General features: G+C 43.2%; 1 protein-coding gene across 1 annotated transcript in view; it reads right to left on the bottom strand.

The window, feature by feature from the left end:
* The window catches only part of b4galnt4a (beta-1,4-N-acetyl-galactosaminyl transferase 4a), a 373,302-nt gene extending 350,083 nt beyond the window's left edge, over window positions 1-23,219 (bottom strand). Inside the window, exon 1 of the mRNA XM_060915089.1 lies at window positions 21,969-23,219. Within this exon, the coding sequence (XP_060771072.1) occupies window positions 21,969-22,110 (142 nt within the window). The 5' untranslated portion in view covers window positions 22,111-23,219. The remainder of the gene's footprint in view (window positions 1-21,968) is intronic.
* Between the last annotated feature and the right edge of the window lie 1,432 nt (window positions 23,220-24,651).

The following is a 24,651-nucleotide window of genomic DNA, read 5'->3' as shown; positions in this document are numbered from 1 at the left end:
CTTGCTTCAGAGGCTAAGAGTACAAATTTTGTCCCAGAGAGTTTGCAGGAAGCCTCAGTGCTGTGGTGCTAAGCAGAATTGGAGGCTGAAGAGGAAAGAGGATGAAACCCTACAATCATGACTGCACCTTGGAGCTAGAGCCTGAAAGCCGGTGCTTAAGAATGCTCATGGTTTACTCTGTCATGGTTCCGCAACACAGAGCTGATAAAGATGCAAGGGGAGAAGTCTATAGTTACACTGCTTAGTCATCTAATAAAAGTCTTCTCTTTGTGGCCAAACTAGTGCAAGACAACAGGAGACACAGGCCTGGCTTTACCCTTTCTTGGGAGTGATACTAACCAATCTGTGAGCTCATGCTTATAGAAGAGGACAAGTAGTGTGTGGCAGTGGGGGCGTGGTCAAGCGTCGGTCTGTGACCGGAGGGCAGAGTCAGGGAAGGTAAGTGGCAGAATCACTACACCTGATGTGAATTAACCTGTGTTTGTGTGTCTTCCCAGCAACCACGCCCTATAGAGGTTTTCGACGTGACGTCACAGGTGACGTGACGCCCCGGTGTCCGCCATTTTGAAGGTCAAGCTAGCTAATGTCAACAACAGTAGCTAGTATGCTACTGTAGCAATGTTTACGTTCAGTCATTTGGATGACTGTTAAAACCTTTCAGTCTCAAGTTTTTCCTTTACTGTATTTACTAGTTTACTGAGCTAGCGCGCTAGCTCGGGCAGGCTGGGAGCTAGCGCGCTAGCTTGGGCAGGCTGGGAGCTCCCAGCCTGCCCCGAGCTAGCGCGCTCGCTCCCAGACACAGACAACCATTCACACTCACATTCACACCTACGGTCAATTTAGAGTCACCAGTTAACCTAACCTGCATGTCTTTGGACTGTGGGGGAAACCGGAGCACCCGGAGGAAACCCACGCGGACACGGGGAGAACATGCAAACTCCACACAGAAAGGCCCTCACCGGCCACAGGGCTCGAACCCAGCCCTTCTTGCTGTGAGGCGACAGTGCTAACCACTACACCACCGTGCCGCCCAGATATTTAATAAAATGAGATAAATAGAATTTTGATAATAAAAATTTGCCTTCAGTTCTCCTTTAACGCTGATTTATTTTTTTAAATGCAGTGGGGAAATAAAATACCCACAAAAAAAATGCATTTTTGTTGTGTCCAACCTTATCCTTCCTGACCTGGCTACATACATTTGCATAAAGCAAGCATATTTGTTCACTCCCACTCCCCAACAACTTGAAAAATATCCCTTTAAGGTACATTTAGAGCAGATAAAAACTGATTAATCGTGAGTTAACTATGGACGATAATCATGATTAAATATTTTAATCGGGCGGCACGGTGGTGTAGTGGTTAGCGCTGTCGCCTCACAGCAAGAAGGTCCTGGGTTCGAGCCCCGGGGCCGATGGGGGCCTTTCTGTGCGGAGTTTGCATGTTCTCCCCGTGTCTGCGTGGGTTTCCTCCGGGTGCTCCGGTTTCCCCCACAGTCCAAGGGCATGCAGGTTAGGTTAACTGGTGACTCTAAATTGACCGTAGGTGTGAATGTGAGTGTGAATGGTTGTCTGTGTCTGTGTGTCAGCCCTGTGATGACCTGGCGACTTGTCCAGGGTGTACCCCGCCTTTCGCCCGTAGTCAGCTGGGATAGGCTCCAGCTTGCCTGCAACCCTGTAGAAGGATAAAGCGGCTAGAGATAATGAGATGAGATGAGATATTTTAATCGACTGACAGCCCTAGTAAGTAAAGATACAAATTTCTTTGTCCTTTGTTCAAGTGTTTATGAGATACGTCGCCTTGCACTTACAATCAGGTTCCCTGCGGTGATGCACATATGGACATCGTACAGCTGCAAAAGCCATCAAAAATCAGGCCTATGCTTTACCATATTCTCTTTAGTATGCAGCTTTGCTCTGCGTGTGGGGAGCTTCGCTATGAGCAGCAGTTTGAAAAGATGCATTGGCTGCCTTCAACATCTCAGAGGAAGCACATCTGGCCTTCTCCCTCCCTGGTTGGTAAATGGCATGCGATAGGGCAGAGCTGACTGTGGTGGAAACTGGCAAATGACCAAATTGAGAGAAATATGTGATTAAAAAGTCTTCGTGTTGTTGTTAGGGAAAACCTAAGGATCACCTCCACTGCTCCTTCCCCATATAGCAGGTGAAGCCTTCATGTGAATGAAATTATCATAGAGTACAGACCTCAACAATACAGTTTATCGCATTAACTGCACATATATAAGGAGTCTGAAGCTGAGTGCAGTGGTGCAGTGTGATATCGAGGTCTTAGAGATGATATTCTCATGAGCATACGTGCTTTCGCTCTCTCATGATCTGAACGTAGAGACTTTCAGGTTTTTAACACCTTCTCAGAGTAAATATCATTTCTAATGTTTATAATATTTTTATAACGACTCAAATGATGACTCGGAGTATTGTGTGCAGGACTGAAATCACCCTTATTTATCACAATCAATTAGGAACAACAAAGTTAATTTTAATCGACTGAAATAAAGAGAATGCAGCCTTTTCTATAATACTGTAGACTGGAGTGCTATACACTATTTCCTTCAATGTACTTTTAATCTGTATCTTTTAATCTGACCGCTCCAATTTCTCAAACCCTGAAAGATTAAAAGATCTTTAATAGCAAAAGATGGAAATCCAAAGCAAGAAAAAGAAAATACATTACAGAAATTTAGCAGACGCTCTTATCCAGAGCAACGTACAACAGGACCCTGACATACCCACAACATTGGACAACCTGGGGAGCAAGTTGGGGGTTAGGTGCCTTGCTCAAGGGCACGTCAGCTATTCCTGCTGGTCCAGGGAATCGAGCCAGCAACCTTTTGGTCCCAAAGCTGCTTCGCTAACCTTTACGCCACAGCTTCCTCTTCTAAATTATACATACAGGACACTTTTTTGATGGAATAAAAACATGCATTCTATTCCCTTCTAGCGGGTTTCATTCATTTGGTTTGACAGCATGCAATATTGTTCACATATCGCTCAGGCTTTCGTCTAAACCGGGGAACAGGGGCGCTGCGCCCTCTTACTCTCGGCGTGCGCCGATTGAACCCCAAGTCACACTCAGGCCATGCACTTGTATGCTACTGCACAGCATGCGATCTTTCTCAAAACGATCGTTTCTCCGTGAAAACATCCCAGCAACACCACGTGACAATGTGTCTGATCATCAAATACGTTATAATTACTCCCAAAATATTCCAATCATAGTAGATACACCGCCAGACGGTGCAAAAACGATCCGAATTGGCGTTTTCCAGACTGAGGCGCCATGTTGTTTGTTTACTTGTCGCGGCTGCTCTCGCGAGATTTGACATAGACAAGGTCAGCTGACTTGTAGAGCGAGATTTCTCGAGACTGAATGACCTTTCACCCACCGGCGCGGGAGCTTTTGACAGAAGTAGTTCCCGAGTTGTTTTTGTTGAAACTTGGGCATTTAAAGATGTCATCCCGCGGCACGAAACGGAAGAAAGCCAAAGACTGTCCGGGGCAGAAGATGATTACTTCTTTCTTTTTCAATGTTGACAGACAATTTGTTACAATTTCCCTCTCAGATAGCCTCAGAATGTCCCATTGTAGCCTCAATTTTTCAAAGGCTTTGCACGGCGGAGGGGGGTGGGGGCAACCGGCACCATCCCCCCACTTCGCTCCCTCGCCATGGTGAATGCCCTCAAACTAAATTTTTCTAGAAAAAACCCTGTCGCTTATCCTACAGTACGTGCATTACGTCACTCTACCCAATGAAGAATGAGCGTTGAATATGGTTTACAATATTGCATGGTTGTCAAGACAACATGACGTCACATGTTGGAGACATGAAACTTCCGTGCCTGCAAGCGACTGTGACAATTTGTAAACAAACATGGCCGCCAGGTTTGCTTCGTTAAGTACGGAAGATTTTGAGAGAATTTTGAAAGAGAAGGATGCGTTGAACACCTAAAAGGAATGTGTATGTATAATAATAATAATACTGGCTTGCTTTTTTTCACGGTATATCAGATATATTCCATTCAGCTAGCATGATATTGAACTCGTCTTAGACTTCTTCAATGTCATGCTAGCTGAATGGAATATATCTGATATACCATGAACAAAAGCCATCTCATCTCATCTCATTATCTGTAGCCGCTTTATCCTGTTCTACAGGGTCGCAGGCAAGCTGGAACCTATCCCAGCTGACTACGGGCGAGAGGCGGGGTACACCCTGGACAAGTCGTCAGGTCATCACAGGGCTGACACATAGACACAGACAACCATTCACACTCACATTCACACCTACGCTCAATTTAGAGTCACCAGTTGAACAAAAGCCAGCCAGTATTAATTAAATATGCAATGATTATACATAGATCAGGTTACAAAACAGTCCATGTTATCACAGAATGCATCCAAGTCACGTTTCAATTAAATTTATAATCCTTAATATACTTGAAGACACTATTACTTCTACAGTTACTATAAGAGGGACAAACAGGAACTTGTATGGTGGACGCATCATATAAACTATACTTTAAAAAAAAAAAGACAAGATGATATAGTGACATTTTCTGTAAGGAGACAGGGATGATGTTTGTAGATATTATAAGTGGAAAGAACTTGGACGTTACAAAACATTAAAGAGGTACTGCACACTTAAATGTGTTTTGAGCTGTAAACTAAATGATATAAGTGTACTGTGATGAAACACATCAATGCTGATGTTATTATGAACAGAATTACCATTTTTATAAAGATCGATATCTTCTGTGTTGAAATTAGCTCAAAACGACATCTACTTGTTAAAATCATTGAACCTTGCAAGGCCGATGCTGATGTAGAGTCAACTGTTCGGTACTTCTCTACATGAATTTTTTTTTTTTTTTTTTTAAATGTTAGCACCCTCTAACACCAGGTGGGAGGCCCATCTCCCCCAGCTCCCACCATAGAGTGGGACTCTGTGAAACTGTTCTCATTATTATTCATAATAATAATAATAATAATAATAATAATTTAGGCGGCACGGTAGCATAGTGGTTAGCACTATGGCCTCACAGCAAGAAGGTTCTGGGTTCGAGCCCCGTGGCCGGCGAGGGCCTTTCTGTGCGGAGTTTGCATGTTGTCCCCGTGTCCGCGTGGGTTTCCTCCGGGTGCTCCGGTTTCCCCCACAGTCCAAAGACATGCAGGTTAGGTTAACTGGTGACTCTAAATTGACCGTAGGTGTGAATGTGAGTGTGAATGGTTGTCTGTGTCTATGTGTCAGCCCTGTGATGACCTGGCGACTTGTCCAGGGTGTACCCCGCCTTTCGCCCGTAGTCACCTGGGATAGGGTCCAGCTTGCCTGCGACCCTGCACAGGATAAGCGGTTACGGATAATGGATGGATGGATGGATAATAATATATAGTGCGCCTTTCTCACGCCCAAAGTCGCTTTACAGTTACAAAAACAAACAGAAAAGGGAAAAATAAGTTGTCAAGCTGTAATTCCAGTAGCATAGCTGCTCACAGCCCAATCAAAAGGTGGACACCAGTATTTACCAAACAACCAGCACAGCCACCACAATGTCACCGGGCAACAACACTTGGAACACCGAGCCATGGATCCACAAAGTAAGCACAGGAACATCACTGCACATGGTGCTGGGCAACCCTGATGTTCACGAGAGCAAACAAGCACACCGCAGTCCATAGCCTGCATTCATAGGACAACATGCATCACTCATAGCGGACCAAGGTGTGGGGAACCCGACACTCAGAACTGGGTCTGGAGCTACGCCACAACTGGCAAGTAGTGAATAAAGAGACAAAATCAGTAAACCATTAAAACAGAAAACAAAACATCAAACAGAGAAAGATAAGAAAAGAAAAGTGAAAAAGCTCCAGTCAGAAGCAGCAGCCAAACTACGCACAGCGTACTCTCAACCGGAAACGGAAAATGTTCTAATGTGTATTAATCAAGACTCACTGAGCAACATTTGCCTCACACATCCGTGATCAAAGCTCAAGGTGATGCTAGACTTTAAATGTAACTGTAAATTGATAAAAATGTTATTCTTTAATAAATAAAACTTTGTCAGTGTTGGCAAATAAAACACTGATATAGAAGAAGCAGCCTTTATTTGTGGCGGCACGGTGGTGTAGTGGTTAGCGCTGTCACCTCACAGCAAGAAGGTCCTGGGTTCGAGCCCTGGGGCCGGCAAGGGCCTTTCTGTGCGGAGTTTGCATGTTCTCCCCGTGTCCGCGTGGGTTTCCTCCGGGTGCTCCGGTTTCCCCCACAGTCCAAAGACATGCAGGTTAGGTTAACTGGTGACTCTAAATTGAGCGTAGGTGTGAATGTGAGTGTGAATGGTTGTCTGTGTCTATGTGTCAGCCCTGTGATGACCTGGCGACTTGTCCAGGGTGTACCCCGCCTTTCGCCCGTAGTCAGCTGGGATAGGCTCCAGCTTGCCTGCGACCCTGTAGAACAGGATAAAGCGGCTACAGATAATGAGATGAGATGAGCCTTTATTTGTCACATGCACACTCAAGCACGGTGAAATTCATCCTCTGCATTTAACCCATCTGAAGCAGTGAACACACGCATGCACACACCCAGAGCAGTGGGCAGCCACACTATAGCGCCCGGGGAGCAGTCAGGGGTACGGTATCTCAAGAACACTTCAGCCCAAGGCAGCTCCATGTTAACCTAACTGCATGTCTTTGGACTGTGGGGGAAACCGGAGCACCCGGAGGAAACCCACGCAGACACGGGGAGAACATGCAGACTCTGCACAGAAAGGCCCCCATCGGCCGCTGGGCTCGAACCCAGAACCTTCTTGCTGTGAGGCAACGGTGCTAACCACTACACCACCGTACCATTTCTTTTAAGTGCTGTTGGAAGAAATGTCACTTCGGGGTGGCATCACACCTCCTATCGTTGATTAGTTTCCTTTAACACCATTATGTTTGATTCCTTAATTAAGTGAGGAAGACAGAAATTGTGATCACAATTTAAAAAAAAAAAAAAAAAAAGTGTGTGTGTATGACTGGATTGCTCTTTTGACATGAATTTGATGAGAAGAAAATGGTTCTCAGCGTTGGGAATGAGAGTGGCTGTGTCTGTCCATTTTGGTGCAACCATGTGCTAATAACTGTAAGAAAATCACAGTATGAAGGTGACCTTTTCATTTACAAACACAACAAAAGCCTCTGCAGTGATTAGCTGGAAGAAGTGGCTCTTTCATGGCTGACTGTAATCTTGCTTCTTCACCTGGATCACTTACTGTAAAATAACCCCAACTTCAATAAAGCACAGCCTTTCAACAATATCCCAAAAGAGAACATGCCCTATATGTGTGTGTTACAGGGATTTAATAGAGATAAAGATTAATTCCTCGTATGACCATTACATCCCTCAGGCACGCCTAACTCTATTGTTGAAATCCCGGAGCGTACAATATAAACAAGCTCAGAAGCACTGTAACTCTTCATCATATTAGCATACTAGACAGAAGTTTATATAACTTCTGATATTCCCCATTATGAGTTAAAGGGGAACTGAAGGCAAATTTTTTTTATCATCATAATTCTATTTATCTCATTTTATAAAATGTCGGAATGCATTTCTGACAGCTATTGTGTCGCTGCTATAGAGCAATTCCAGCGTTATGGACGTGACACTTGAACTCAAAATGGCAACAAATGACCCAGTGCATGTTTTATTGTCTCCCAGTATTTAAACAGGTGTTGCATATTTTAAGGCTGTACCATACTGGAGAAGTGATAGAACAAGAACAATTCCCATAGTACATCTAGGGCATGCCAGAAAACGCCAATAAAAGATGCGTTATGGATGTGACAGAAAAAGTATCACTTTTCTTGGGTGACTGTACATTTTTATCAAACTCTGTGAAATTGTAAACCTAATGTCGAAATGGAGATATCCATTTGATAGAGGGGTCCAAGGTGAATATTAAAAAATCTTTGTTTAAAATATTTTGTATTTCATGCAGAGTTTCGGAAGGAAAAGTCAGCGTTATGGATGTGACGAAATTCCGTTATGGATGTGACGCGTCTGAAATAGACATGGCATATGTTTAGAAAATCAGCAATTTAACCACCATAACCCTTTGAAAAACTCTCTAAATATCAGCTAAAACTATCAAAGTTCTTAAATAATATTTAGGATGGCTATTGTTTTGCTGTTTTGTGGATTTTAGCATACATTTCTGTGGCTTGTGGCAATAATATAGAATTGTACATGATCAAAGTTGATTTTAGCTTGGGTTTTACATTATAAGAAAGAAAGACTGACAGTGACATATTAGGTTGGTTACAAATTGGTTCAACTTATTCACATCTGTAAAATACAGGCCTAGGTGAGATCTCTGGGAGTGGTTTTGATGTATTACATGTTGCTTTATTTTTGCATGGTGAGGTTGACATTTACATGGAATTGTCCTATAGCAAGTTATGAGTGTTTGAACTATGCTCTGTAATATAATCAGTCCACATGTCAAAGCAATGGCCGTAAACGAGATTCGCTGAGACCTGTGCGAGACTTCGTAGGACGGAAGTAAAACGTACAGCGGAAATCAAAGTGCCAACGTTGTCAAAAGACGCGCGCGCCCTCCTTCAAATGCTGACGTAATCAAGCTGGAAGTTTTCCCTGTGTCTGAAATCGCTCCCTACTCACTATATAGTGTGGACGCCATTTTGTAGTGCTGTCCGAAACCTTAGTGAGGATTATGTGGGAAACGCGCTCAGTATAATATGTATCACAAAAATGCATGCATGTGTTTATTATTTTGAAAACCCACCAGCTGCCTGATCGGTCACGTTTTCATTGTGCGACAGTAATGACGTAAATACCAGCACGACGGACTCGTCCTTATCCTGTCAACTCTTCTCTCCTCCACGTTGGTTCGAAGTCGTATGGAATAATCTCCATGTCACGTACGCGAGGGAGGCGGATGTATGTGCAGAAGTATACAGTTTAATAAAGTGCAGAACATATATACAGTGAGACAATATATGCACGGGCAAACAATCCAAAACGGCAGGCCAGATGAAAAACGAGAATACAGGCAAAAGGGTCGGTCGAGGCGCAAACAGTACATCAAAGGCTAAGCAAGGACAAGAACAAGAAACAGGCACAAGGATCATGAAACAGGAAATCAAGACAACGGGTGGAAAGGCTTGGTAATGCGTACATGCGTATTGTAATAATTCGCGATGCAAATGCATTAGCATAGTCCTTAAAATAGGCAAACACATAGTTCCTTAATTGAGCTCAGGTGCGCCTTGTTCACGGCATGCGTGCTGGAGTCCACTTGGCGCACACGCGGCACGAGGCGCACCTTCAGGTGCACGCGCCACAGCGCGCAGGACTGACGCTCCATCACTGATGAAGCTGGCAAATCTCAAAATTAATCTAAATTGGAATGATATGGCGCTCTGGCCGTTGTGTAAACAGTTTTCAAAACGGTGGCACTGACACTTCACGTTTGAAGTGTCTTGTGAAGATCGCGTGGATAAGCGACACCTGCCGTGGACCATACGAACTACATTCAACATGGCTAAAAACCAAAAAGGCTGATAAGTGTAATATAATATGCCGATACAGGTCATGATGGGGCGGCACGGTGGTGTAGTGGTTAGCGCTGTCGCCTCACAGCAAGAAGTTCCTGGGTTCGAGCCCCGTGGCCGGTGAGGGCCTTTCTGTGCGGAGTTTGCATGTTCTCCCCGTGTCCGCGTGGGTTTCCTCCGGGTGCTCCGGTTTCCCCCACAGTCCAAAGACATGCAGGTTAGGTTAACTGGTGACTCTAAATTGAGCGTAGGTGTGAATGTGAGTGTGAATGGTTGTCTGTGTCTATGTGTCAGCCCTGTGATGACCTGGCGACTTGTCCAGGGTGTACCCCGCCTTTCGCCCGTAGTCAGCTGGGATAGGCTCCAGCTTGCCTGCGACCCTGTAGAACAGGATAAAGCGGCTAGAGATAATGAGATGAGATGAGGTCATGATATAAGGTTAATAAAATCGGAAACGTAATTGAATACCGCGTTAAGAAATAAAGCAAGTTTAAAAATGACTTCAGTTCTCCTTTAAAGTACAGATCGGATAGTATTGTGTACAGGATCCATATCACATCATCCCCGTGCACGATGTTGACGACAGTATTCGAGTGCAATGGGTGTGAAAGTAGTATAGCAGCGCTTAAAGCCAATACAATCCTGCGGGAAGAATAAAGATGGCTATGTTCCAAACCACTTGTTTACATAAAGCATGGTAGCAAACAACCTAAAGTTCCTAACACCAGAGAGCAGAAAATTCAATTACCAGTCAGACAATCTGTGTACACACCCTCAAAAAAACTGCCAATGAGAAGAAACTATTTTACTGTTGAATTGGTTTGTGCTGAATGATACGCAAAAATGCCTTGTGCTTCATTTCTTATTGAAGGCGACTGTGAAAGTGCTGCACCCCACAGGTCTGGTTATAGAAATCAGAATGTGCGTGTGTGCAATTTTCATTTTCAGCTGAACTTCAGTGTGGCTGCAAATGAGGCTGCTTATTATCGTGTTTGTAATGCTGTGAGACACTGTGCAGCGAAAAGGCTCCATGTTAAAAAAGGAAGAAAACATGACAGGGTATGCTTTAATAGGAAAATAATCAATAACGTATTGGAGTTACTGTTAGGATGAAGAAGTTGATTATTTTCCCATATCTGCACAACCTGAAGTGTTGAACACTTACCGGTGACTCTCTCATTATCTGTAGCCGCTTTATCCTGTTCTACAGGGTCGCAGGCAAGCTGGAGCCTATCCCAGCTGACTACGGGCGAAAGGCGGGGTACACCCTGGACAAGTCGCCAGGTCATCACAGGGCTGACACATAGACACAGACAACCATTCACACTCACATTCACACCTACGCTCAATTTAGAGACCGGTGACTATAATGTAGAAATTACAAATTAATGACTCATCAGAATTTTTATCCATTTATAGTTTCATTTAATGTTGCTGGGCATCTGGGAGATAAGTTAATTCCTGTTATGACTCATGTGTACACCAGTTATAAACAGTAATTCCCTCATCATCTGCTTTCTCGCTCTGCTTTTCTTGAAGTTAATTAGACAAAAAAAAAAAAGTAGGTTGTCATGTTACTGAGAAACTGGAACTTGCCATGATACTGAGTCCTTGTGATTGAGCTGTTACTATAGAAACAATAACATATTAGAGCGAGTGCATTAATATAACCCTGTGATTTGCTGCTGAGGACAAGCAGGCCCGAAGGAAAGAAAGGCGCATGACCCCACGCACCGATGCCACCTTTGCCTGCGACATCTGCAACCATGCCTACCAGTCCAAGATCGGGCTCTTCAGCCACTGCCGAAGATGCTCCAGCAGCAACTGATGAGACGTGCCCATAGTCGACAACAACTGACGGAGGCCTCCTGATTAATTTAACCCTGTGATTTGAATTATGGTATTTTTTTCAGAGTTGCTGTTATAATATAATGTAAAATTACTGTTATATTATATTATCTCATCTCATTATCTGTAGCCGCTTTATCCTGTGCAGGGTCGCGGGCAAGCTGGAGCCTGTCCCAGCTGACTACGGGCGAAAGGCGGGGTACACCCTGGACAAGTCGCCAGGTCATCACAGGGCTGACACATAGACACAGACAACCATTCACACTCACATTCACACCTACGGTCAATTTAGAGTCACCAGTTAACCTAACCTGCATGTCTTTGGACTGTGGGGGAAACCGGAGCACCCAGAGGAAACCCACGCGGACACGGGGAGAACATGCAAACTCCGCACAGAAAGGCCCTCGCCGGCCCCGGGGCTCGAACCCGGACCTTCTTGCTGTGAGGCGACAGCGCTAACCACTACACCACCGCGCCGCCCATATTATATTATATTATATTATATCCCTCATCAAAAAAATTCCCGTGCAGAGATTAGCCAAGGACAGCTTGTATAGTATGAATCAGTTCCACCATTGATTAAGGAATGTATCTCATGATGTCAAAAATAAATAGATATGGCGTGAATCAGTCATGGTATATCCTGGATATACCATGAACTTACATCACAGTTTCAAGCTATGTGGCTGACGCGAGTCTTTTTTTTTTTTCCACAATAAAGACAGACAAAAATAGAAGTCATTAATACAACTGAAACAAAAACGTTAACATTTCAGCCAAGGGGATTTTCAGCTGAGCACATTAAAATAACCAAACAAGTCAAACAGCTTTCTGATTTTGTGAGTCGGTAATTGTTTTTATGTACTGCTTGGTCTCCCTTTCAAATAGCAAAAATAACGGTTTAGTAACCGACTCGAGTCACAGCTGTGGCTCCGCAAGCATTTCTGTGTGTGAAGATCTACGTATTACAATCATGCCTGGCGAGGCAGGCCATAGCATGGTTAAAAATAAATAAATAAAATAAATAAAAAAGGTTTAAAAAAAAAAAAAAGATACCATGGTACATTGCACATGCGCAGGTCAAAGGTCACGCCGATGTAAACAACAAACTTGGCTGCCTCCAGTGAGTTTATGCCAAGCTTCAATCTCATAGACGAAAGTTAAAAGTTAACACTAGTAGTTTGGAATTTTTTGATGAGGGATATAAATCAAATATACCATGCACTGAGGGGTACCGGGAATTATGGATTCTCTTCAGTCACTGGCTTAGTACTATTTTTTTCAGGACTGCACCCCTCACAAAATAGTACTAAACCAGTCATTTCAGAGAATCCATCATTTCACCCGGAGCATGGTATATTAGATTACTAGAAAAATTAATCAACAACTTCTGACCAATCAGATTAAAAATGTAACATCGCTGTGGTGTGGTTTAAGCAGCAATTAGCAGAGGTAGAATTAATAATGCATGTGAAAGTGAGATGCAAAAGAAGCAGAAATCAACAACCTCAGACAATCGTTATGCACATGGATGACCCAAAGTCATACAAACGCCATTCACTCGTTACCAACTCAAGTGACTTATTGTATTTCACACTGGGTTTATCCTGTCCTACAGGGTCGCAGGCAAGCTGGAGCCTATCCCAGCTGAGATGAGATGAGACGAGACTGGGTTTAATTCCCAGCTCAGTCTAACCTTAAACATTCCTTACTTCAACCCTGCACTCATGACTCTGAGTTAGCACTGAAGTTATCTGGTTTATTCTGGCTAACCTTTTAAAAGCAAGACTCTTCATTGTATACATTAACTTCTTTCCTTATACCCCTTTTCCACCAAATCAGTTCCAGGGCTGGTTCGGGGCCAGTGCTGGTGCTGGTTCACAACTTGTTCAACTTGCGAGCCAGCTGAGAACCAGTTTGTTTTTCCATAGCTCGCGGTGCTAAGGGAAGCCACGTCATTACGTCGCTGTATACGTCAGTTACGTCGCTACGTTTGCATAAACCTTGGAGCGAATATCGAAGCAAAAACAACATGGAAGAAGCAGCCGCAGCAACAACAACAACAACAACAATAATAATAATAATGGATGACTTCACGTTTGTACAGCTGCTGCTTCTCGTCACTTAAAAATGGCAATCTTTTGCGGTCTTGTTATTGTTCTTAACAACTCCGCCCCCCCCGCTGACGTAAGCGGTTCTTTCCTCTGGCCCAGCAGAGAGTTGGTGCTACCCTGGAACCGTTTTTTCTGGCCCCAGAACCAGTTCTTTGTCAGTGGAAACAGAAAACCCGGTTCCAAACTAAGCACTGGCCCCGAACCAGCCCTGGAACTGATTTGGTGGAAAAGGGGCAATAGAGGAGTTGTAAAGAGCAGAGCAGGGCTGGGGTCCCCCCCCAAGCTTTAGTCACACTCTCTCCTTTGACCTTTCCCCACAGGCATAGGCTACGTCTCTCCCTGTAACCAACCTGCCACTCTCCAAGTGCGTCCTTGAATGCTCCCGTTACCTCACCCTTTTTCACTTCTCTATTTAAATAGGCTTTGGGAATAAGATCTCACTTTTTTCACACTGAATACAACACATCCTTTATACACAGAATCAGAGTGCAACCCTTACCGACACCAAGCGCTCATGTCTGTCCATTTCTTCCCTTTGAAAGGCTTCTGTTCCAGGAACAGGTCATGTGTGTGGAATTAAAACCACCCTCTTAGAAAACTTTAAACCCTGGGATATAAAGTGTCCACTGTGTGTCCTGAGGTAAAAATATAATGTGGCTACACTATTCCTGTACCTCAATGGTGTCATTTGTCAGGGTTGTTATTATTATTATTATTATTATTATTATTATTATTCCAATTCTCTTTGGTGTGGTGTACTTGGATTTTCCATCAGCATTACTAAACTAAATTGGGATTAGTAAAGCAATTTGCACTTGAATGATTCCACAGGCATAAGCGGAGAGAAAAACAACTTCGTGTTTTGAGGAGGCTGATTTGGTGCGCACTTGAAGACTAGTGCAGTCAGAAGTAAACATCTCTGGGATATGATTGAGGTCAGTTTGGGGCAGTTAGAGAAAAGAGATAAAGTGCAATGAATTCAGCAGCACTAAATTGTTTTTTGCTTATTTAAAATCAGTACGTCGCCATGTTATATAGTATTCTGTAGCGCAGTATAGCATCTCAGTACAACGCCATTCATAGCTAGCATATATTAAGCAAACACTACAAAAAATTGAAACTACACAATACGACACCATGTATTCTTTGCTTTCACACTTCAATATGCAAATACATGCCCAGCTAAGAGTTACGGTCCTGACACACGAGGCTAAGTGTCAGCTATTGGACACGAACGAGTGCCAATAGCTGACCACCCCCTGTCGTTTTTGCAGTGTGTCCTGCACCTACAGTATTATTCAGCCCTTGTCTGAGCCAATTAAGGATGTTGAATAGGCTTCACACACCAGCACAAGAAAGCATTCTTGGACTGGTTGCTTAGCGGAGCAAATACGTGCCGCAGAATTGAAAATGAAGTCAGCCAAGCAAGCAGACACCACTTTCAAGAGGGCTCGCACACTGCTCATTTGTTAGCCATATTTCAAAAATATATACAAAATATTGTATACTCAAAACGGCTTCAAAAACTATTTAAATACAGAGACATGTAAAAACTCTAACCAGTGCACTGGAAAAATCCATCCATCCATTATCTGTAACCGCTTATCCTGTGCAGGGTCCCAGGAGCCTATCCCAGCTGACTATGGGTGAGAGGCGGGGTACACCCTGGACAAGTCACCAGGTCATCGCAGGGCTGACACATATACCCTGTCCACACTAGGGATTTTGTACCGATACGAAACTACTTTCATACCGCAACACCTGTCCACACTAGCAACTATACCGGTACTGTAGCGGTATAACTGTATCGGTACGAAACCCACAAATGTATGGGTTTCGTACCGGTACAGTATCGGTACTGTAGCACTTCGCTGTAGTGTGGACAGATGAAGCGGTTCTGTATCGATACAAATATAATGCGCATGCGCAATGAACCATTCCTACTTCTTCCGGTTATTCATACAATACAATACAATACGCACGTGCTTTCCAGCTGTAAATAAAACATCAAAATGGCTCAAAACGACCGTGGAGCTACATGGAGCAAAGAAAGGGAGGGGGGAAGGAGGGAGGAAGAAAGGAGGAAGAGGGGAAAAGGGAGGGGAAGAGAAGGGAAGAGGGAGAAAGTGAGGGGGGAGAAAGGGAGATTCGTTTTCTTTGTTTCTTTCTCAACTGCCTCGCGCGTTTTATACGATTCGACTGAATAAATGACCACCAGAAATACAGACTGTACATTGACAACAAAAAGCACACACACGTCGTTTCATCCGCCATATTCTCGGAAGGAAGTTACTCGGTAACCACGGAAACATTTCACGCACGCGCATTTCGACTACCGTGAAAGAAAACCGCAAACATTTCTTGCTAGTGTGGACAGATGCACTAAACTGTACTTTGTATCGATACGGTTATACCACTATCGTACCGGTATATATGTGAACACAGCTAGAGACACACAACCATTCACACCTACAGTCAATTCAGAGCCACCAATTAGCCTAACCACGTCTTTGGACTGTGGGGGAAACCGGAGCACCTGGAGGAAACCCACACAGACACGGGGAGAACATGCAAACTCCACACAGAAAGGCCCTCGCCGACCACGGGGCTCGAACCCAGGACCTTCTTGCTGTGAGGCGACAGCGCTAACCACTACACCACCGTACCGCCCTGCACTGGAAAAATTATGTACCCCAAGTTTCAAGTATTCAACTTTCAAAAGTTTTCTAGAATATAAGTAATATAATGGCGCTTTTAAACTTGGAGAAAATCAAATTTACAATGCGATGGTCTGTTGATAATTTCTTTCCTGTTTGTGGTCCATTTATTTCTGATGTGAAAGGCCTTACAACGTCTCATTTCTTGTTTGTGGGGGTGGATTTTCTGTCTTCTTATCAAAATCTTTTTCCATTATTCTCTTTTTTCTACACTTCCATTTTAAATGTTGCCTGTTGTTTTTTTTCCAGTAAACAATAAGTAAACATTTTAGGGAAAAAAGGTAACTAGGTTATTTTGCTTAGGCCTGTTCTAAACCACATACTACCACATTACACATGTATGTCAGAATAGTTCCTGAGTGGTGTAACAGAAACATGTTTGCCCTGTCATTAGGAGATTGTGAGCTCCATGGTCTGGAGTCCAAGAGAGCAAAATTGGCCAAGATTATTATTACTCTCTCCCGGATCAATAACATTACATCAAATACACTCGCCAAGTGGAGGTGTCTGTGAGCAGAATAAGAAGAAGGTTGTATTGTCTGTAAATACCCTGCATATTGTCTGTATATGGTGTACTGTTTATATTGTTGATAACCATACACATTTATCATGTATACTGTATATTATAGATATTATACATTATTGATACTATAGATATTTTATGCATAATAAAGATATTGTATATTATAGATAGTATTTATTATAGATATTTTGATTATACAGGAGGTTTCAAAAAATTTGCTATCATTTCACGATCTAATAACTCTGCCAATTCTCATTCAACTGACCTCATATTTTATCAGCATGTGTGGAAACAGGTCAAAATTTTACGTTTGTTTTTTGTTTTTATCTTTTTAGGTATAGAATTGCCATTCACTGGAAAAGAAAAGGCGTTTTGTGTGTTAGAGTACGCTCGAACACAGTCGAACAAGACTGTGCAGTGTGTATTTATGACAGAATTCTCGAAAAATGCACCAACTGCAATGCAGATTTGGACACGGCACAAAAAGTTCAAAGAGGAAGGCTGTGTGTGCAGGGCAAAAGGATCTGGACGACCACCAGCATCGGAAGAGACGGTCGAGCGGGTTCGCGAATATTGAAAATTTGTGAAATCGTTCATGGAATCCACATACCTTTGACTTTCTCATTCAAAGTTTGAGGAATAAATCTTATATTGCTCAACATTAAGCCTGTTCAGTTTCATTTGCCTAGACTGTGTAGTTTCTGGGATATTTACATCTCAGATAATATCACAGGTTTTGAAACACCCTGTGGATAGATATCATATACAGTAATACATATATTTTAGACATAATAATAGTTATAATTATTGTAGATTGCATATTATTATATGGCGTATTGTCTATATTGTCTATATTTAGCAATTATTCTACGGAATCGAGTCGTACATGAGCTGATAGCCAACGAGGCACGTAGCGCTGAGTTGGCTATAAGCCATGTATGATGAGATTGAGTGGAATAACTGTTTTATTCTATCCACATTCACTGGATTTTGAGAAACAGAGCATTTTTATTTTTTGCAAATTTGATAAATAAAAACTTTATACAAAACGTCCGACAAAATCATTTCTGCTTAGAATGTGAACAAACTGGCAAAATGACAGGAGCAATTTTTGAAAAATAAAAAGATATGTTCTTACCATCAAATACTTATATTCCATATTTTGTTGGGTTTTTTTTTTTTTTGGGGGGGGGTTGTTTTCGAGTAGAGTTTTTATTTTGTCTTTGGTTGGTTCAGCAACACAGTCCACCATTTTGTTTTTCTCTACCCACGGTATATGAACTGATATCCTAGCAGTAGAGTAGCCAATCAGAGCGCGCGATTGCTCATGTCCAGTGAATGTGGATAGAAAAAATACATACATGTTATTTACCAGCTGGGAGGTCCGTATGGTGAAATACCATGACCGAGGTCTTGAAAATACTGACTGAGGCCTCTGAGTTGAGGTCAGTATTTTCAAGGCCGAGGTCACGGTATTTCACGAGACGGACCGACCTTAAGCTGGTAAATAATATATTTTTCTTTACCAAATTCTAACAGAAAATGAGAGCGCCCAAAAGGGAAACCATATTTAGAACAAACCTGCTACAAGCTCGTTTTCGGCTTTCTCCTGAAATGTTTTCTTTTATTTTGTCTTCATCAGGGTAGTAAAACTCGCTTTCGCTGTGAACACTGTCGTTATCGCTATCCATGCTGTAAAATTAATGCTATTCTCCTGAGAAATGTGAAAATAAACGTTGACAAAAAATTGCTACTATGTTTGTTGTTGTTGTGAACGAGCAAGTCGCCAAAGGTCCGTAACCGGGGTACGGCTCGTAGGATTCCGGACTGCTCGCGAGCCAATCAGAGCGCACGATTTGATGGAAACCGGACCGCGAAAAAAATAAATATATACATTTTTTCTTATATTACATATACATAACTTACACATACATATATTCACACTTTTTTCCCTTTCTTCTGTATCACTCGAGAGACACAAACTGCCAGAACCAAATTCCTTGTGTGTCTCAATATACTTGGCTGATAAACATGATTGTTATTCTGATGAAGAAGAAGAAGCGTGCACAGCTATACCCGTAGATATGCATACTGATAGCTGATGCTATTTAAAACAATGTAAAGTGTACAGACTGCTATCACTTCCTGGTAGAGTGTTGGGTTGTTGTTGTTGTTTTCAAACAAACACAAAGTACATGCATCCCAGTAGTCATCTGCAGTCTTTGGAATGTATTTCCAGTCTGCTTTGGTTGGCAATAGTTCTTTAGCATCCTTTGGCATGGTGTCTGAGGTGTGTCCTTAATTCTTTGGGTTGGTGTGTTTAGGGAAGTTTGCAAAAGCAGTATCAACACCGTATGATGATTATAAACAGGAAACACCAAGCGGAGAAAAAACAGAGACAAAGCAGCAATGTAAAGAGAAAAACTGCATCCAGACACCTCACTCAGAAAGGAAAACAGACTTCTCAGTTCACTGAATAAATCTCTCAGTAATGTATTTACTGCAGGCCAAATTCAGTGCAGTCTTTACTATGCCAATCATAAATCTGTTCGCTGGGAAATGGCAATGCTTTGCACGCAGCACTACCCGAGCCCCCTCACCTTCAAACTACACTATAAAGGCAATCCGAAGGCAAGAAAGTGACTTGCGTAAAACCTACACTTTTTTTTTTTTACACACACCCTTCCTGACACCACTTCTTTTATCCTATTAAATTATTTTCAATTACAAACACTACGAAAGGTTTTATAGTTCACTCTTTTTCCAATGGAGGAGAATAAATACCTCATTAGCCAATAAAAAAAATATATTCCCTTTCCTACCACTAATGCTGCAGGCTATAGACATTCACATTCTGCTGACTAGCAGAAAATAGTCATATAATAATAATTATTATTATATTTCAACAGCATTACTTAGGCTCAACATCATGACGTGACCTCAGCATCAGTCCTTAATCTTTAAGCATTAATGAGAAGGCCACGTTTCCTCTTTCATAATGCGCTCGAATCATACTAACCTCACTGTCGTGAAAGTGTAGAATTAATTTGCCTGATGATGATGATGCTTTTCGCACACTGTTTTTTCTCAACACACAGTGAAATGGCACAACTGGAACCACACGACTTGATCGAATGACTGTATGACACAGCCAGATTGCTCATATTCCACTGTTCAATCAGGTCCATCTGGATTTGTATAAACACTGCATGTGTCAATTTAACACACCAGGGATTCTGCTGTGCGAAAATGTGCTTTGGTTTTTTTTTTTTTTTTTTAATTAGCACTGTGCATGATGCTGAGACTATAAAGGAATATAAAGGAGTACGGACTTGTTCTGTAAACCGTTTGAGAGAAATCTCTTCCTTCAGGGATGCACAGGTCCACTACTGATATCAGGGCTGAATCAGAAGTTGGTTAGGTTTGACATACTGATGTATTTTATGCCATCAGTGTGTGTTGACAGTTTGCTTGACTAACAGGACACAAATCGGGCACCTTTTGCATCTTTAGAATGTATATTTTATCCTAGAAAGGTGCATGTAGTGTGTATTTAAAGCCCAACTTATTAACGTACCTTGATTTATTTTTAAGTTACAGAATATCCACATTTCCAGGTAAAAGACACAGAATAATGGTGCAAAAGATACAGGCACCATCCCAGAATAAACACAAGGGCACTTTTTTTTCTTTGAGTAAACACAAATTGCTTGAACGTTGTAACTGTAATGCACAAATTAGTTAAAAACATATCCAGTTTTTTTTTTTTTTTTTATATTCTGATGACTTAAATAGCATTTCAGTTTAGTTTACGACACAGCAAACGTCCGGGTTAAAAAGAGCTTTCTTTAGTTATAAGCTATTTCTTAGAAAGCAAAAGCATTTAGCCTTGGAGTATAAAAATATGGTGCAAAAACAAGCAATCATTGACTTGATTTGCACTTGTGTGTGTGTGTGTGTGTGTGTGTGTGTGTGTGTGTGTGTGTAGAAAGAAGAAAGATACCACAGACTTGCTGTATTGCCTTAAAAACTGCCCTAAAAACCACAGACACCATGCAGGAAAGGGTTAATGCATGTCACTCAGTGCTGATTTGGAGAACTTGCAGACAGAGTCAGTTTGGTTACTGAAAGGATGTTAGTTTCAGAGAATTATTATGTGTGAGAGGATATGTGTAGAACTCTGATACTGCTATCATGTTTGTTTGGTTGGTGGTTTTTTTTTTTTTCCTTTCCATATCTCAGTGACTCACAAACCAAACAACTTTGATCTGTAAAGTGATGTACAAAGAGACGGCATAAGAACTTAAACATAATGTTGCATGGTGGGGGTGATGCACTGAAATCTGAAACATCCATCCATCCATTATCCGTAGCCGCTTTATCCTGTTCTACAGGGTCGCAGGCAAGCTGGAGCCTATCCCAGCTGACTACGGGCGAAAGGCGGGGTACACCCTGGACAAGTCGCCAGGTCATCGCAGGGCTGACACATAGACACAGACAACCATTCACACTCACATTCACACCTACGGTCAATTTAGAGTCACCAGTTAACCTAACCTGCATGTCTTTGGACTGTGGGGGAAACCGGAGCACCCGGAGGAAACCCATGCGGACACAGGGAGAACATGCAAACTCCATACAGAAAGGCTGTCAGTCATCGGCTGCTGGGCTCGAACCCAGAACCTTCTTGCTGTGAGGCACCGAAATCTGAAACAAACTTTTTTTTGTGGGGGGGAGGGATACAGGAAACATCTCATCTCATCATCTCTAGCCGCTTTATCCTGTTCTGCAGGGTCGCAGGCAAGCTGGAGCCTATCCCAGCTGACTACGGGCGAAAGGCGGGGTACACCCTGGACAAGTCGCCAGGTCATCGCAGGGCTGACACAGACACAGACAACCATTCACATTCACACCTACGGTCAATTTAGAGCCACCAGTTAACCTAACCTGCATGTCTTTGGACTGTGGGGGAAACCGGAGCACCCGGAGGAAACCCACGCGGACACGGGGAGAACATGCAAACTCCACACAGAAAGGCTGCCAGTCATCGGCTGCTGGGCTCGAACCCAGAACCTTCTTGCTGTGAGGCACTGAAATCTGAAACAAACTTTTTTTTTTTTGGGGGGGGGGATACAGGAAACATCAGTAGCCAAAATGAACCCCAATCCCAGTGCGCGCGCGCTTGTCCCCGTACCTTTGCCGTAGTTGAAGTGCAGTCGGATGGATTTGCCCTGGTTGATGTGCAGGTAGGTGAACCACACGGCGAAAGTGAGCAGCACGAGCAACAGCAGCAGCTTGAACTGCTTCCTGATTTTCTTTACCGGTAAGCGCAGCATCCTCACAGCGAGCCGGAGCGGCGAAACGGACAGCGCGCGCTCACCTCCGCCACACCGGGCTCGCGCTCAACGTCATTCCCCGCCAAGGAGCGCCGCCTCAACAGGTCCGAGTCAACGTGCTCACACACACACACACACACACCTCACACAGTGCTGTCCGTCATGGAATCATTTTGTCCGGCCCTTTGCTGAAGATGGATATCCGCACTGATGCGTTTCCGATTTTATCACGCCACGCACAGTGTGACGGATCTGCTGAGTGAATCAAAACAACCCCATAACACAGCAACACTCACTCGGGACTTTATAGTGGTCGGAGTTGCTCACTAATCCGGTACAATCCTCTTTCTGTGTGGCCTCGCTGACACTCTGATCATCCCTCAGTTTCAGCGCGTGTGTGTGTGAGAGAGAGAGAGAGAGAGAGGTCGCACCTCTACCCCTTACACCCTGTGACTCGGGTTTTCCTTTGAACTTTCTGCAGTGTTCGAACCCATGCCATTCCCTCTAGCTCTTTTAAAGCAGGATGCTTCCTTCTATTGCACTAAATAAATATTCCTGAACACCGACATGTTATTGTGTCGATGCGCATCCGAGCACACACTTTGTCAGTTTGTTTCCCTGGATGTGTGTTTCCTTCCTGTCTCACTCGGGACACTCTGGAACCAGGTGCGAGCTCACCTGGCCGATGGGCTAAAGAACACTCAGTGCTATAAACACTGGAAGTGACGGGATTATTAGAGCTCGCAGTGGGACTCGATCATAATCCCAGCTTCAACTCCAGTGTTCAAGTGTGAAATTTCTGTCACTTTGGGTCTCATCACCGCGGAGGTGGACGCGCATCTCGGACACGCGCTTTCTCGGGCATTTCTCACAACGCACGCGCATCCGATTTACAGTAACATGTCAAACACGCCACCGGAAACGGGAACACTCCTCTTTCGCGAGAGTGGGATTGCTAGAAACACCGCGAGCTCCGTTTCCATTCGCTCTCTCTCTCTCTCTCTCTCTGCTCCGTTTCGTTTTGTCACGCGTCGCAATTTAGAAAACTACCTCCGGTTCTTGCGGCTCTTTTTTCAAAGAAATACATTTATTCTGAATCCTCCAAAGCTGAGGAGTCTCCACTCCGTTCCCAGCGCGGCCGCTCTCCTCTCCTGCTCTCGTTCCCGTCGCTCATCAGTTGAGCATCCATGACGCTGCCGGGCAACCGAACTTGGGCGGGGCCGCGCTGAGCTTTGACCTATGATAAGCCGAGCTACGAGCGTCACCAGAGCAACGAATCAACGGCCGAATCTCAAATGGCTCCTCCTATCCTATCTAAGTGTCCTACGTAGGGCATAAATGTAACGGCTTGGATGTGATCTGTAGTGGACTATCTGTGGAATACGACGCCATTTGCAGCCACCGGCAGCGCTGTGTTTACTAAAGCACCTGTTAATAAGGAAAGCAGCTGTAAACTGTCAACTTCGTCCAACACCGAGTACATTTGTATTTTTGTTTACACTGTTAATTTGTTTTAAAATGAGAATTTTTAAAACCCATTTTTAGATTCGTTAAATTTTTCTTAAATTTTATTTTTTTCACGCCATGAGCAGGCTGCCTCAAATACGTATTATTAGAACGGCGGCTACAATTATCGACACCTTAACGATCTTTTGGCCGTTGCAAAAGTAGAAAAGACTCTCGATGCATAAATTGTGCATGGATAATTACTCAAACTTCCACTGGAAAAAAAATGAGTTGATTTCTGATTACTTAGCATATCAAATCATGTGACACAGTTCCACAAGTATCGACACGTTTGTCCACAGTTATTGACACCGTTCCACAATTATCCACACCTTTGTCCACAGTTATCGACACTGTTCCACAATTATCGACACTTTTGTACACAGTTATCGACAACGTTCCACAATTATTGAAACCTTTGTCCACAGTTATCGACACCGGTCCACAATTATCGACACCATTCCACAATTATCGACACTTTTGTCCACAGTTATCAACACTTTTGTTCACAGTTATCGACACGTTCCACAATTATTGACACCTTTGTCCATAGTTATTGACATCGTTCCACAATTATCGACACCTTTGTCCACAGTTATTGACACCTTTGTCCACATTTATTGATACCGTCCCACAATTATCGACACGTTTGTCCACAGTTATCGGCACCATTCTACAAATAATGACACCTTTGTCCAGAGCTATCGACACCATTCCACAATTATCGACACCTTTGTCCACAGTTATTGACACCGTTCCACAAGTATCGACACCTTTGTCCACAGTTATCAACACTGTTCCACAATTATCGACACTTTTGTCCACAGTTATCAACACCTTTGTTCACAGTTATCTACACCGTTCCACAATTAGACACTTTTGTTCACAGTTATCAACACCGTTCCACAATTATCGACACTGTCCCACAATTATCGACACCTTTGTCCACAGTTATCGACACCATCCCACAATTATCGACACCGTCCCACAATTATTGACACGTTTGTCCACCGTTATCGGCACCATTCTACAAAT

This window comes from Neoarius graeffei, chromosome 2 (assembly GCF_027579695.1).
Source record: "Neoarius graeffei isolate fNeoGra1 chromosome 2, fNeoGra1.pri, whole genome shotgun sequence".
NCBI lineage: Eukaryota > Metazoa > Chordata > Actinopteri > Siluriformes > Ariidae > Neoarius > Neoarius graeffei.
Note: the sequence above shows the minus strand (reverse complement) of the source record. Positions and strands in the feature narration are given on the sequence as shown.